Source organism: Volvox carteri, assembly GCF_000143455.1.
Source record: "Volvox carteri f. nagariensis unplaced genomic scaffold VOLCAscaffold_15, whole genome shotgun sequence".
NCBI lineage: Eukaryota > Viridiplantae > Chlorophyta > Chlorophyceae > Chlamydomonadales > Volvocaceae > Volvox > Volvox carteri.
In genome coordinates, this window is record NW_003307558.1 from 986,873 (window position 1) to 1,001,791 (window position 14,919).

The 14,919-nt window shown below is 54.5% G+C and overlaps 2 protein-coding genes across 2 annotated transcripts; both read right to left on the bottom strand.

Annotated features, from left to right (window-relative positions):
- Positions 1-208: 208 nt before the first annotated feature.
- On the bottom strand, positions 209-5,354 carry VOLCADRAFT_104394 (uncharacterized protein; the record flags this gene model as incomplete). The annotated part of the gene is made up of 7 exons (XM_002949696.1): positions 209-315; positions 413-1,775; positions 2,117-2,429; positions 2,930-3,060; positions 3,378-4,424; positions 4,551-4,579; positions 5,270-5,354. 7 exons carry the CDS (start codon positions 5,352-5,354, stop codon positions 209-211), a joined length of 3,075 nt encoding a protein of 1,024 aa, XP_002949742.1.
- Positions 5,355-7,854: 2,500 nt separating this feature from the next.
- On the bottom strand, positions 7,855-14,410 carry VOLCADRAFT_120785 (uncharacterized protein; the record flags this gene model as incomplete). Its single annotated transcript, XM_002949697.1, has 12 exons — positions 14,117-14,410; positions 13,867-13,911; positions 13,585-13,668; positions 12,455-12,815; positions 12,122-12,350; positions 11,479-11,633; positions 11,104-11,290; positions 10,752-10,851; positions 10,379-10,530; positions 9,336-10,107; positions 8,774-8,891; positions 7,855-8,252 (listed from the first exon to the last, which is right to left on the bottom strand). Exons 1-12 carry the CDS (start codon positions 14,210-14,212, stop codon positions 7,855-7,857), a joined length of 2,697 nt encoding a protein of 898 aa, XP_002949743.1. The 5' UTR covers positions 14,213-14,410.
- Positions 14,411-14,919: the final 509 nt, after the last annotated feature.

A 14,919-nucleotide genomic window follows, 5' to 3' on the forward strand; every position in this document is an offset into this window, starting at 1 on the left:
GCTTTTCTTGGCAGTGGTGGAGCCACCTAAGCCCGGCTACGCGAGCTCGTGTCTGCCGGCTCATGTTTTTTGTGTGATGCACCCCGGAGCCAAGTCCGGGGGGTCTGGGTGTGGGCGTCTACCTTCCGTAGCTCGGCGCGCTTCTTTTCGATGCTGCCGGACAACAACGGGCTGACTGGGCGTGGTCGCGCTGGTGGGGGCGGCACTATCATGTCGGGACCTGAAGCTCTGTGCCGGTTTGAATGACCGAGTGGTGTGCCCAAGGACAGCTCCCCAGCTGCAGAACTCCTGCCAGTGTGCGGTGACGGGCTGGGGCTGGGTGGCGGCGAGATGGGCATCCTGTTGGTGTGGGTGGTGTCACCTCTGGTCTGCGAAGCGAGCCGAGCAGAGTAGAGGGGTCCTGTACCCGCACCGGCCGTCCCATCAGGCTCTTCTGTGGGCGATTGCGAGTCGGTGGGTGCGAAGTTATTCCTTGATAGTTCAAGTTTGCGATAACTCCTGCCAGTCTCAACTTCGCTTACAGAAGGCCCATACAGCTCCGGAAACTCAATCCCAACATGCGGCGGCGGCGAATTTGTGCTGAATTCGGGACCCAACAATTCATTGCGATCCTTCAAGGACGGATCCCAAGAGTCAACAGCGTCGGAGGGCGGAGGAGAGGAGGGCCAGGGAGGACTGAAATGATCTGACGCATATACGCCGGGATGCGTGCTGGGCATCGTAGGGTATGGGATGCTTTGTGGCGGGTCTGCAAAGGGTGAGAGGGTTGGGTCCGGCACCCCAGGGTAAGCAGGCAGCATTGGGGTTGGCGGTGTGTAGATACCGGGAGCCGGGTTGAATGGCATTTCGTGGAAGCGATGTGGCGGTGGTGGCGGTGGCGGCGGCGGTGGTGGTGGTGGCGGCGGCGGTGGTGGTGGCAGCTGCAAGCTGACCGGTGAGGGAGGTCGCCTGCCTGGTGTAATGACAAAGGACGGAGAAGTGTCCACCCAGGTTTCGGTTCGGGTTTTCTCCCCACTGGGCTGCTCCTCGGACGAATAGTCGGCGAAGGCGGCACAATCCGGATCCTGGATGTTGACGAGGCCATCACAGTCATTGTCCAGGTTGTCAAACGTGCAACTCCGCCAGGTGTTTTCCCGTACCGCATCCATCCTGCAGATCTTCAGCTTCGCCACATCCATCCCTCGTTCAGATGTGAGCTGTGTCACTTCCACATGCAGCATCAGCTCATCATGATGCCACGGCTTATCGCCAGGCCTAAGAGTTGCCAACCTGACCGTCCCAGCGGTGGCACCGACGATGTCCACATATGTCACATAGATGCTGACCACATTGGCAACACTCTCCTCCAGGTCGTCGAACGGCTTCGAAGCTTTCCGGTATGCTACCCACACATATGCGGTGTAGAACGTGTAGCTCTGGTAAAACCTCACTGTGGACCGAATGTCATTGTCCACCCACATCCGGGCCTCTAGCCGCAGCGCGGAGCCCAGGGGCGTGCTGTTGGTGGCCGCTGACAGAGTGCGCTCCACCCACATCCCGGCGGGAAGGCTGTACCAGTCCAGTTGCTCCTGCGGATTCCTCCATCCCAACTGCCACATGTGGGGGGCATGGAAGCAACGTGTGTCGCAGCAGAAGCCCATCGCGCTGGTTGTGTCACAATACTCGCAGTTCAACGTCATCGAGTGTTTCAGGTAGTAATTGTGTCCGAGCTCGTGTGCCCAGCCTGAAATGTTGCGCCAGTACCTGCCGTTTATCCAGGCAAATCCGAAGACGCCCTGTGGGCGTGGACATGGGGGGGAGACCACTAAAAGGCCAGGATCTATGCTGAGGCCATAGGGCATCCTGCGATGTCAGAGGGCATGCTCAGGACATAACACGCCTTATGCAAACTACTAGGGAGTCCCCCTAAGCCTGTGACCGTGACACGGGACCGTGGGGAGAAAAGGAGCCTTGGATTTTAAGTCTATGTGTAGAAATATCGCCGTGTAAGGCAGGAAAGCGGCTTGTAGTGCTGCATGGTAAAATCCTGCTCATGACTTGGGTCAACGGAATGCAAAGGTATTATGCCAACCAACAACAGGCCTGCCAACAAACTGCGAAAGTTATCTACCCCTACCCGTCTGTAGGTCATCATGCCGTATTCCTCCGTGAACTCCGTATTGTCACTGTTGCCGTAAGGCCCGACGAAGCCTAGGCCTGTCCAAGAGCAGCTCGAACCAAATCCGTCACCCCCCGTCATCCAGTCCTCCTGATTGGGTGAGACAAGAGCCACATGATGGCGGTAGCCATCAACATCGTAGCCGTTGCCACGTGCCCACTGTTGCGCGTAACGTAACCAGCCCTTGTAGTCTTGCGGCCGGCATGACGAAGTGTACCAGAAGGCCTCGCGCTCTATTTCCGTACCAGGATAGGTGAACGTGTAGGAGCCGCTGCGCATGAGGCACATCAACATGCAGGGCTAGATTCATCGGCTAGATCCTTCATGGGCCGAAAAACAATTCACGGCTGGGGAAGACGACCTATCCAGACTACGTTCTACCGCACATCAGTACAGGCGTAGAGGGCATTTACTTGAGGGCGTGTGGAATCTGCACCCGCTTCGCAGGTGTACAATGTCAATTATTATGTTAAAAATGTTTGCTCCAAGAAGTGGCCCTTTAGTTGGTGGCCAAGGTAACTGTTTTGAAGGAAACACCGATTATGCGCTGTGGGGTAACAAATACTTTAAACCATTTAGACACTTCACCGTGCAAGGATTTAAAAAGGATAGGTGGTTGGCAGCCGGTAGCAAACTGAATGGCCAACGAAGACGAGCTATGAGTCATGCCACCATAAGGTAGGAAATGCCATACGGGGAGCTATAATCCGCCCTAAGCCCTACACAAATCTTAGAGGCTTTGCACCTAACCGGGACTCCTCAGATCCTTACCTACAAGGCACTTTCACTGGCCCCAGGATAAGCACATTTTCGTGGCTGAACCTGGCCAATCCAGACGAGCAGTATGATAAGTAAGACTGTAGGGTGTCTTGACGGTCTCCTAACAAAACGCTCTCAAGCTCCTGTACGGGAAATGTAGCCGAGGGAAAACACAGGCGCCCCAGGTTTTGTGGTTGCATGGACTGCCAATCGATCCGACCAGTCAGCCGTAGCCTCTCGCAACGCCGGAGGTGCAGCAATTATGCAATGCGATGGCCAGCGGGATAGGCATGCCTGGACGCTTGTAATCTCATGTAGCAAGTAATGCTTGGCGGCGTGCGGGCAATGTGCATTCCCACAACCATTTTTTGCATCCGGTGCCTATTTCACCCTCTTTCATTTCCTGGTACAACCTAGGACGAGATACAGCTTGCTAACCTGACAAGCCCCGGCCCCTTACCTCCTTGGACGCGGCAGGTCCCTGCTCGCACATGTCCAGGATATAGACCACGGTTGAGACATCGTCCATAACAATCCTGCTACCACTGTTATAGGTGAAGGTGGTAGGGTCAGGGCCCTGTGTAGTTGTGGCCTCTCTTGTCACCGCTCCGGGGGCATCGGCACGTTCGGCCTTGCTTGCTACGTTGCGCCAATTCACAACAGTAAGCTGACCACCGTTCACCAGTGCTGGCTCATCCCCCGCGACGGAGCGCCGGCTCGCAGTTGTTGACGCGGTGCTAGGTTTAATACCGGAAGCTTTGATCGCTCGTCCCGTGGCCGCATCCCACCCAGCCAGGCTACGGCGTTGGTCAATCCCCGGTGCGATTCCTGCGGCTGTGGCCTCCAGGTCCGCTGCAGGCACGTCCACCTCAACCAACAGCCCGTGAAAATTGGGTGGCTCTTGGCCACGTCCGAAGTTCAAACCCCACACTGTGTCGTTTGCGTCAATAAGGATGCAGTGCGTATCCTTGTTGGCTGACCTGTCAGGTGAGATTTCTGAACTCTGCGAAAAATCTAGGTCGACCTGCACCAGGCGCCCTGCAATAAATCGAAACCGAGCGGGAAACAACCTGAGGACCTCCCTCGCGAACGGACCCAACATACTGAAATAAACCATAAGAAGAAAAATCGAACGTCTCCTCCCCCAAATGGCAATGCGCAGTTTGCCCTTGCCTAAACGATATTCATGCGTTTCGCGGTCCGCGCCTGCCAGCTGACACCACCAAACGAACTCACCACGTAGCGTCAGCACATTATGACCGTCAACCGCCGATTTCGCAGGCCGAACTACACATGAGATGATGAACAGTAGGGCCGCTAGCCTCATGGTGCTGTTTACGGATGTCAACATAAGGCGACAGAATCTTTTAGGTGCCTGCATGTTAAACGTGTTGCATGGGCCGTGATGTTTTCTCACACAAAACGTATACGCAAACTGCTTGTCATTGCGGTAAACAGCGATAACTGGCGTGGGAACGGAAAGAGCCGTTTGACAAGCCCGCTTAGCCTGTAAGTAGACGTAGATGCGATGTGATGAATAATTAAATGATGATGCAAAAATACGTGCCCTATCTTTCGACCGATTGCCGGCACGGCATTACAAACACGGGCCGATCTTTATGATGCGACTCACCGCTATACCTTCACATATAGTTCCTTGAACTGGAAGTCATAGTTATAGGTGGAAAGATTAATTGCGATGTGCCGAAGCCAGTACGTTCTAGAAAAGGAAAGCAAAGAGGCTGTCCTATATACAAAAGCGTACAGCTAGTCAGTTAATATTACCTGCATTCCTTGTAAATGTTGGTATTTCGTAACAACGAAGGCTTCGTCCTGGCGTGACTCGTCGAATCCGTACTATCATCCGCACGACATCATGAAATTTGGGAACAGCAATAAAACCCCATTGTAATAGGGCATGCATACGACCTAGTAATAAAGTTCATAAATAGTATTGCATAATCAAATGATAAAAGCTTTCATGTCAATTTTGGCATCGCTGTGCTTCAAGCGACGCCTCTGCAAATTAAATGCTAAATGCAAATGCATCAAAACGCTTACAAACTTGATACTAAATCGTACGCGCTATGTATGCCGTGAAGGACTTCGTAGATGTGCTTGATCCGTATGGCGATCGTCACTTCATTTCGTTTTAAAGTAGGCGTAAGAAAACTAAATGAAGCTTGAACAATCCTAGTAAGGCAAAGAGAGGTGAAAACCAGGCTGAACAACAGCAATGCACTTGCATAGCTTTAATCATATAGGTGTTACTTGAGTCTCTTAACGGAAAGGAAGGAAACGCATAATGCAAGTAACTAGATTGTGAAGATTGGGCGCAGACATTGTGCTTACCAGGTAGCTTCCCACCAGGTGCAACGGCAAGGGGCAAAGCGCGCAAAGCGCGTACTTGAATAGTCGTTGAACAAGTGGCCTTCATAGTACAACTTGAAACTAAGCACGTGGTTAGTACGAGGCCGATATACATAGAGAGACCTTGAGGGACCCTGGGCTGCAAGAGTTCTTGCGCCGTAACATTTGCGTCCAGATGTCCCTGGCCGTTAACTTGGAAAAACTGCGTACTTAGCGGCACGTCCTGGCTCCTAACCCATTACGAAGCCAAAAGCCCCAAATTATTTAATGACCCTATAGCTAGTGCCCCATGCACTAACGCTCCGGACCTACCTTGACTTACTAAGCTTTCTTGTACACATTTGTGCACGGGCAAGGACCCAACCTGAAGAAACCTAACCTTAAAACAAAATAAAGCGGGGGTTCTATTGCACGGATAGTAATAAACTAAATGCCGCTGCGCAAGAATGCGCCCCTCCGAATATACTGTGCAGTGGCGTGTCACGCATTTCGTTAGGTTGAAGCGATGTGGAACTTGAAAACCAAATAACCCTGAGTTTGAAGTTTTTCTCCTTAATCTCAGTATGCATCCTGCCTACATTCCACGCACGTTTGATTCTTCAGCTGCTTGCCCGTGCTTGCCCGGAGGCCCCGTTATAAGCCAGGTTACAATATAAACCCTAAGGTATATATTCAACGTGCACAATTAAGGTATGTCCGAATCTTTGCCTGCTCGGCTGGCACGTTATCTGTAAACGTTTGCACGCAGTTGCATAGCCTGCAGGCAGCTGCCTGCGTTTGCGTTGCCAGGCGCGGCAACAATGGCAAACATTAACGCGTTTTCCCGAAAGCAAGTTGTCCGTGCCTATTAGTTTGTGCGCGGTCGTTGAACGACACGTGCACAGCGCAGCCCACCCAGCCCTCCTACGAACTAATTGGTGCTCAGAGCCAAGACCGCCTAGAAGACCAACTCTGGAAGGGAATTTCATACATCATAGGTAACAGGGAGCGCGACGAGCAAGCGTCATTGGTAGCCGACAAGTGACGGTACATAATGCTCGTGCGTCCTCGTGCAGACGTCCTCGTGCAGACCTTGCTGAACTGCCAGCCGAGCAGGCAAAGATTTGGACATACCTTAATTGTGCACGTTGAATATATACCTTAGGGTTTATATTGTAACCTGGCTTATAACGGGGCCTCCGGGCAAGCATGGGAGGCAAAGGTCTTTGCACCGATCTCCTGACAACTAAGATACTGTATTGGCACAAAGGGGATGCGACACAAGGACGACGTATAGGAAATCAACGAATTATCTGCAGCTTCAAGGTTATGTCGTGGGAGAAGGAATTCGGCTGCCGAGGAATGTTGCATGCCTCGAATGATTCGTGTGAGTATCAAGCAATCCGGTTAAGCGCCCCGGCGGGCTAACGGTGTAAGGGAGTCCAGCTTTGCGATGTTGAAAGCATAATACGGTCAAACCTTGCCAGACTGCAAAAGCAGCTGCAAAGCAGCAGGGTTTCAGCAAAACAGCTTTAGTACGCATGTAGTACACATGCGAGGCATGGCGGGCAACAAGCACCGACATTCAAAGCAGGAAAAAGTGTCGAAAATTAGCTCAGAAGGCCTGAGGCTTCTCCCCTAAAAGAGTGAAACGTCGCTAGGTATCTACCCACCTAGCCAAACGAGCCCTGCTAGGGTTTGATTGTAAGGATACCACATCGTACCCTACTGCCCAAAGGGTTAGACAAAAAGAGACTGAGATCACTCAGTTGCCCACCCCACATAAGACGCCAGTAATAAAAAAAAACTACCCAATCTACCATTACCGCATGGGCGTGAGGCAATTCCCAAACCCCGATAGGTCGTATCCCTGTAACAGAGCCGATAAAAACACGGGCCCTTATTTCCATGGCCCTGGCCGCGGCCATCGCCCTTAACTGCGGCAAACCCTGCATCACCTCAACAGCGCCTCTAACCCAAAACCTACTTAGCACCGCTCCGCTTGGCCATTTGGTGCACCATGGCCTGTACAACCACAGACCACCAGATCGCCTGCACCAGGTCGGCGCGGGTGGCCACGGGTACTTGCCAGAGCCATAGGCTCACGGCCCTGCCTCATACTGGCGCTGTGCAGGGCGTCCACTGCCATCTGCCAAGACGTCGTCCTCCCCTCCGGAAGCTATCCAACATATTAATGCATGCCAAATCCTAGGCAGTGCGCCAGCGAGAGCGCTGATCATGCCTGAGCCAGGCAAGGCCTCAACTTCATGGCGCAGCTAAGGGTTACTGGACGGGTGGCCAATGCCCTTTGCAGCTTACTGTAGCATACTAAATTGCCCTGTACAGCGCCTTTGGCGGCCCAATGCTAGTCAGTCGTAGGGAAGCCAATGGCCACATTACACGTCCACAGCACCTTGAGATCACCAATTCCATTTGATTGATGACCTGGTGCGTAACAGCCGCCGTGATCAGCAGAATGACTGCCACTGCCATGTTCAGCCGCGCCATCGGAGTATCCTGTTCCGGTCATCCAATGCGGTGAACGCACCCATCAGCACCACAACGCCTCTTCCAGGGGCGTCTACAGCCTAGACCGCACCATTCAATGCCATTATCTGCTCCTCAAGCCTCTCAAGCGCTTGCACGCACAGCAAGTCATAATCGGGATCGTCGTCGTCCTTGCTGCACGTATTATTCACTCCGGTCGCGGGTGCCGTGAAGCCCTCTGCAGCAGCATGTTCCCCTTCTGCCCGACCTTGCTGCTGGCCATGAGCCCGCTGTTCCTTCTGCCAATGTGGACCATCTGGTGCTTTATCGTAAAATGGCGGCGCATGCGGCTTTCCCTGCTCGTGCTGCTGCTGTTGTCCAGCGGCACGGTGCCTGCACTCCTCCCACAGATGAATGGGCAGAGGCATACGTGCTGACCGGAAGTCCCGGCACTCGGGGTCGTAGCAGCGCTGACACCATGTGCCGCCCCGTAGGTCAACTGCAGCTCATAAGACCGGTGGGGGATAGGGGGTCTTGTGGGGGATTTTGCCATGTGCTTTTGGCCTGCCAGGAAGGAATACCGCCATGTAGACTTGTCCCAGCCCAGTAGGCAAGGCCCGCTGTGCAACTAAAACTGCTTCCTTTGGATATGCTCGTGCGACAGGCCAATGACCCTAGGCAGCGCAGACGTGCATTGGTGCAGACATGCATAGCAGCAACTAGTAAAGCTGCCCATGTGAACTTATTTCCTTACAACGTATTGACATGCTAGGGGCCCAAGTTCTGTTTTATGTCACGGCAGAAAGGTATGTTGGGGAGTAGCTAGCGACGAGGCGGCATTCCGACATGACTCATGCAGTTAAGAGACCCAGTACAGGCCCTGGCGCACCCTATGGAGCCCCTAGCGCGATGTGCACTTTAGGGGGACCGCGATGGCGGCTGGCACATTTTCCCGGACAAACGTCGACACGACACAACGGGCCTCGCCCGTAACTTGCCCCTTGCCTGTGTAATAAATACCGTTGGAGCGGTGCGGTCTGCCCACGTTGGCGCACCAGCGGTTGTTGCGCATGGACAGGAGCAAGATGCCGCTACCGGCCAGGTATTGCCAGCAGCGGACTCGGCCCTGAACGCCACCCTGTGGGTTTGGAGCGTGGTGCACTCAGGGTCGGACGACTGCCAGCGGCACAGTGCGCATCCGGCTTGCTCCATTCACCATCGGCGCGGTGAAAGGACCCAGCCGGACGCAAACACGCCAGCCAGCCAGATGCAGGCCAACCCTTTCCGGGTTTACAACTCCGGGTACCTGAACTTGAAGTGCGACCTTGGAGGATGACCTAGACTTGGCCCCGGTTGCCGGTAGTTAGACCAGAGCCAATTGCCCCCACCATAGTGCTCAAAAGTGAACCTTGGGCGCTTTACGGCCTTCACCACCTGCCGTCTTAACCATCCATCCCTTACAGTCCGGAGCCTGATTTACACGGTACGCGACCGGCAGTGATGGTGATTCTGGTGATTCTGGTCCCTACGCCCATCCAGCACCTCAGAATCATCCCCCCGTCCAGTTACAAGGGCTCCTTACCTCACAACAGACTGACTCAATGAACTCATCCACACACGGGAAGGGAGAGGGCCCGTATTGGAGAGGTATTGCGGCCACGCCGGGTAGCTGGTGCGGGCCGATGCTAGCACCGGAGCCGTGGGGCTGCAGGCTGGGCGCTGGGGCTCCACCACCGCCTGCTGGCAACGGCAGGCGCGGAATGCCGAGGTAGCTCGGCCGCGCTGCGTGGAACCCCGCCAACGCTGTGGCACCCGCGCCCCCGGCTCCACCGCCGCCAAAGTCATCGTACAAGGTCAGGACCCGGTCCACCCGGCTCATTCCGGTGACCAGGCTGGCCATGAAGATGTCCTTCGCGACCGCCCGCTCAACACGCGGCGGTAGCAGCAAGCCCCCGCGGCCCCCGCAGGTCGCGACGTCAGGCGGCTGTGCCGCCGCGGCGGGCGGTGGCGCTCTGCTGGCCGGCCCAGATGCCACCATGCGGTCTGCAGCCTCTTTGTGGTGGTCGGTAGCAGGGCTGTCGGCTGGGCCCTCACTGCAGGTGGCCCGCTCCGCCGCTTGTGGCCGCGGCACCGCTAGGACCCGCTGTAATGGATCGACTGGGGCACTGCCGGTGGGTTGCGGCGCTGAGGCCGGCTCCTGGCTGGAAGGCCTCGCGTGAGCTGCGGTGGCGGTGGCGCCGCCTTCCTGGAATGCAATGCCGCGCTGTCGCAGTAGAGCCGCGACTGCATAGCGGCTCGTTGCTCTCAGTACCGCGGTTTTACCGGCCTTCGAGCTTAGGTAGAGACGAAAGGCCCTGTAGAAACGGAGGAGGTTGTTGCGGCACATTTGTATAGAAAGGGACAGTACTTTTCCTTTTGCCCCTCCCTCCCTCTTGTTCCATGGCAAAGCCTATTCGTGGCCTCCTTGCACTGCCTTAGTGATTGTGGCCGCTCATGTCGCCATCAGGCTTTCATCGTGCTAGCTTCTTAGCCCTACCACGTGCCGTGGCCGCCACTATCCTTCATTCGCCCGCAACACTGGACTTAGTGTACTCCACCCAGCACTATGCGCACACATCACATCACCTGTTCCGCGTGTAGACAGCAGGATCAATAAACAACGTTCGGGGACCGTCCTCATCAGCAGAGCGCCGGACAAAGAAAGCCCCAAAGCGCACCGGATCCGCCGCTATCCGGTCAAACAGGCGGCGGACGAAGGCGTTCACATGGAAGTTGTCCTGCAGGGCCAACGTGTCGCGGTGAGTGCTTGCGTGAGCATGAACCCCTCCCTGATCCCTCTCCTGATTCAGAGGTACACAGAAAAGAGATCGGGCATTCGGCCGAATCGGCAGTGTGGGCAATCGCTTAGATGCAGGCTCTCCCCACTTAGATTTCAGTAACCCGGCAAGACAAGAAATAGGAAGCCTGCGCATGTGGCCCAACCCGGCCCTATACACACCTTGAATGCACAGTGAGGAATCCGGATAACCAGGTGACGGGAGAATTTAGCAGCTGTGGTGCTGCACAGCTCCCACACCCATGGGCAGCTGCCATCGCTGCTGGGGCAGCGGACGGATGGAGCCGCTCCGTTGACAGGTGGCTCAAGCACGAGGCCACCTTCCTGGTTTGGTGCTCCGGCCTGAGCAGTACCGAGCCCCTTGCAGTCCTCCAGGCGGCAGCCCCCAGCGCTGCAGCTGGGTGCCGCAGGTCCCCCACAACAACCTCCCTGCGTGACGCAAGCCCCAATGCTACCTGGGACACAGCAGCTCGCACCCCCATGTCCAGATGCCCCGGTTCCCTGGCCTGCGAACCGCGGCTCCAGCTCTTCTGGCTGCTGCTGCCGCTGCTGCTGCTCCAGTCCCCTCCAGTGACGGCTATCCTGCAGCGGCATCTGAATGCCAAACGCTGCGAGCAGCTCCTCCGCCACCAGATCTACCAGGAGGTCAACCAGCAAGTCGCCGCACACGCCAGGGTTGAACTCCGGCACAAACTCCAGATCTGTGGTCCCAGTTCCAAGTGAAATGTTGCAGTGCATTTCGGCACAAGCCCCACGTGAAATGCTACCCCTCACCCCTGCATAAGCTACCCACATGGTTGCCTGTGGTGAATGCAGACAGCGGGGGCTAGTGGGGGTAACACCTGAGGCTGAGTCCTAATTTTACATGTGGAAGGGCGGATGCGCTCACCAAAGTACAGGTGGCAGGGAGACCCCTCTCGAAGGATTTCATAAAGGTGGCAGCTGCCCGGCTCAGCCAGTTCCACGTCCTCTACCCATAGCCGGGCGGGTGTGGTAACCAAGAAGCGGCGTTTGCCATCCCCGCTCAGCTCCTTGCCGAAAACACTGGAGGTGTTGCGTGTTGGTGGGATTAACGTGCGGTAGCAGCAGGACAGAGCAGGATCCGCCATCCGAAGAGGACAGGGGTAAGTGGTAAGTAGTGAACCTGGGCCTCAGCAACGGCGCCAATCCATCATGCAAAGTAGGGTCCGTTAGCTCGGATGCGAGGAGGTCTGGGAGCGGTTCCTGGGAAGTACTCCAGGGCAACACATAGGGCTGCTGAGCCGGTAGCACAAGAACTGTGCGCATGCTCATGCTATTGCGAGTAATGTCTTCCGAAAGGTGAGCATGAAAGCCAAAGCAATCGGAATGCTACACCTCCTTGTCTGGGTACATTACGCGTCACAAATGAGAAGCACAATTCACGTAAGGAGGATAGCGCGTTCGGCGGGTAAACTTGTTTCCAGACCAACGAAAGAACCAGCGGATGGGCAGGTAGCACATGGAATGCGTCATTAAGCCCTGGTGCAGGACATCCGCAGCGTCCATCTCACCGTAGGTGCTGTAACCATTGCGCACGCTGCTGATCCAGAAACTCGAAAGCCTGTTGCTGCAGCTTGAATTCTGCCCTCGGTGCAGAGGCCTCCATCCACAACGGTTGGCGAGGACTGCATGTATCGCTACGGATAGCTGTTTGCGCGTCATTTCCCCGCAGCATCTCTGTTCGGCTGGCGACAGCTGACGCATCCTTGGCACAGTCATCTCGCAGTAACAGCTCCGGATCTTTGCGGGCACGCCGTGTAGCCCGCACGTTAAATTATGGTATGTCCCGTAGCAATAAACTTGTCCCGGTGTCTGTGCTCAAGGTAAAGTGATGGCAGCCTTACCAGGTGAGGCAGCCGCTGGAGCATCAGCTCGTGGCGCGCGGCTTGCGTCGCAGCGGAGTTCCTCATTTGGCACTGTCTTACTTGAGAAACCACTTACAGCAGTACGCTTATCGTAGAAGGCGCTCTCTGGCTTAATGCGGGGATTACCATGCCTTTTCCGAGCTGCTGTGCCGATATCGCAAAGGAATTCATTCGGCCTTTTCAGATGTCCAGTTTGCAATAGCCCCTTATCTTGCGGGCCATCCGAGCATCTATAAGGAGTCGACCGCTGCTGGTCCGCAAGTTTGCGTATGAACTCCTCGTAATCAGCTGGCTTCTTTGGAAGTAAGGAAGTGGACTTCGACTGCATTGAGGTTGCCAACTACGGATGGGTTCGTAATTTCAAAACAGGCGAACAGCGAGTTGCGCTGCGATGGATCCAATACTAGATACTGTACGGCACATATGTTAAAACGCACCATTATGCAACTTGCCATAACACCAACATGACACATAACATTACATATACCAAATTAAGTCTGTGAGTCGCTTGGCCGCAACAGAGCAACACAGCGACGGGGACCAAGAGCAACACAACCACGAGCTTCGACCAAGATACGAGTGCGAAGCTACAGCACTCTCGTTTTTGAGATAGGAACACGATAAAGTATGCTACGATATCCATCTTCCCGCGATAACTCGGCAACCCCCGTCACACTCGTGCACTTCGCACGCCGCTGCACTGCTCTTCTTCCAAGAATTTCTTCACATTAAGCCTACAGGTGCAACAAAAATAGGAACCTAGAGGTACATAATTCCTGCTTCCCTTGAACATTCCGCGCGGGACACAGTACACACGGTTGCACCCGGAGGTACATGAGCGGTTACGCGCTAAGCTGAGGTTCTCCTTGCAGTTAAATATCTCCTGTAATATCCAAAGCTAGCTGCGGAAGCGACTCACAGCAGCCTTGGAGATTTCCTGCGCAATTTCCTGTTTTTAAGGATCCACAAAAGCGGGGTGCAACAATGGTCACATGATATTTGCTGCAATGGAAGGTCAAGGAACAGGTGACAAGGATAACTAAATTCCACAGCAACATCGTAGTGCAGATTGTGGACCTAAAGCAAAATTGGACGATAACGGAACTCACCTTGTTAATCTTGTCAAAAGAGCTTGCATCGCCAGCCTGTTTGATGCAGGCTGCTAGCGCCTTGTTGATGTCCTCCAGTGTCGTCTATCCTTGGACAGTGTCCACGTGACAAGGAGGCGGCAGTGGGGTCATGATGGGGAACATGTGCTGGCATAGTTGGACTCCATCCCAGGGGCTGAAATATGCTTCCTACGGTTAAGTTCCCCTAGGGTCCGGATGCGGTGACCTCCAATCCCTTCCTATGTCACACCTGTAGAGCTATAATCCGGGCCAAGGTCTCACCTGGACGTTTAACACACGACGCGTACCGCTCCCGTTGGAGGATCCCTGGGGCACTCAACCGGGTTGCGTAGGCGGAAAGGGGGGGAAACAAGGCAAGGCACTAAGGCGTAAACCAACACATCAGCAAACGAAAGTAGTTTAATGCTGCTTTGGACACAAAGACCATTTGCAAAATGCCGCTGTAGCCATCTAGGCCCTTGTCCACGACTCGTGGACACGCAAGATGGGTGGGAGGTTTTGTCGGACTTACCTTAGCCGCATTCAGTGGAGCTGCTACCGCCTCAATTTTCCATTTTCGAGCCCGACATGTACTTGCCCGCGTCATGCTCGACGTATTGAACATCATGGCGACACCGCTCGACCAAAGGTTGGCGTCCTAACGAAACGGAAGACCTCTTTACAACAATGATATTACAGGCTGATTATATGCTACACCTACTGGGTCTCGGCGTATTAACCAGTGAAAGTCTGCAAGCGTTCTAGTGTAACCTGCAGTTGACGTCGGCTCATACGAGTGTATAAATCATAATACATATAATTTCCCTTGGCCAAATAATTACTTCACGTATGATGTAACAAATGTCGCGAATTGGGATTTCCAGCTCGCCGTACTACTGGCGGCATTGCGAGGACGCTGGATGGTGGCCGCACCCCACCAACATATCTGGCATACCAAACATTGCTGAGACGCAAACATTTTTTATGGGCCCCATGAAGGAGGACGGGGCCTTGCCCAGCAGTCGGTTGAGAGTTGACAGGGGCTCAGGATTGTGGAAGAAGTGGAACAGCATCAAATCATAGCGTGGTGTAGGTTACTTACACGTATACCTGTAATGTATGTCTCCTTGCTTTTGTTTTAGGAACTGCTTCTGGAATGTAAGAGCATTTGGGTTCCCTGCGGTCGAGAGATGAACTAGGGTCCGTTTCAACCATTCAAAAATTGCCCAACCCCTTCTGCTCTGTGGCCTTCTCCAGCCATCTGTGCATGCGGAAGCGGTGCAAAGCTGACCTGCAATTTGCATTGCGCTCTGGTGTCTATGAGTCACTCTCCTT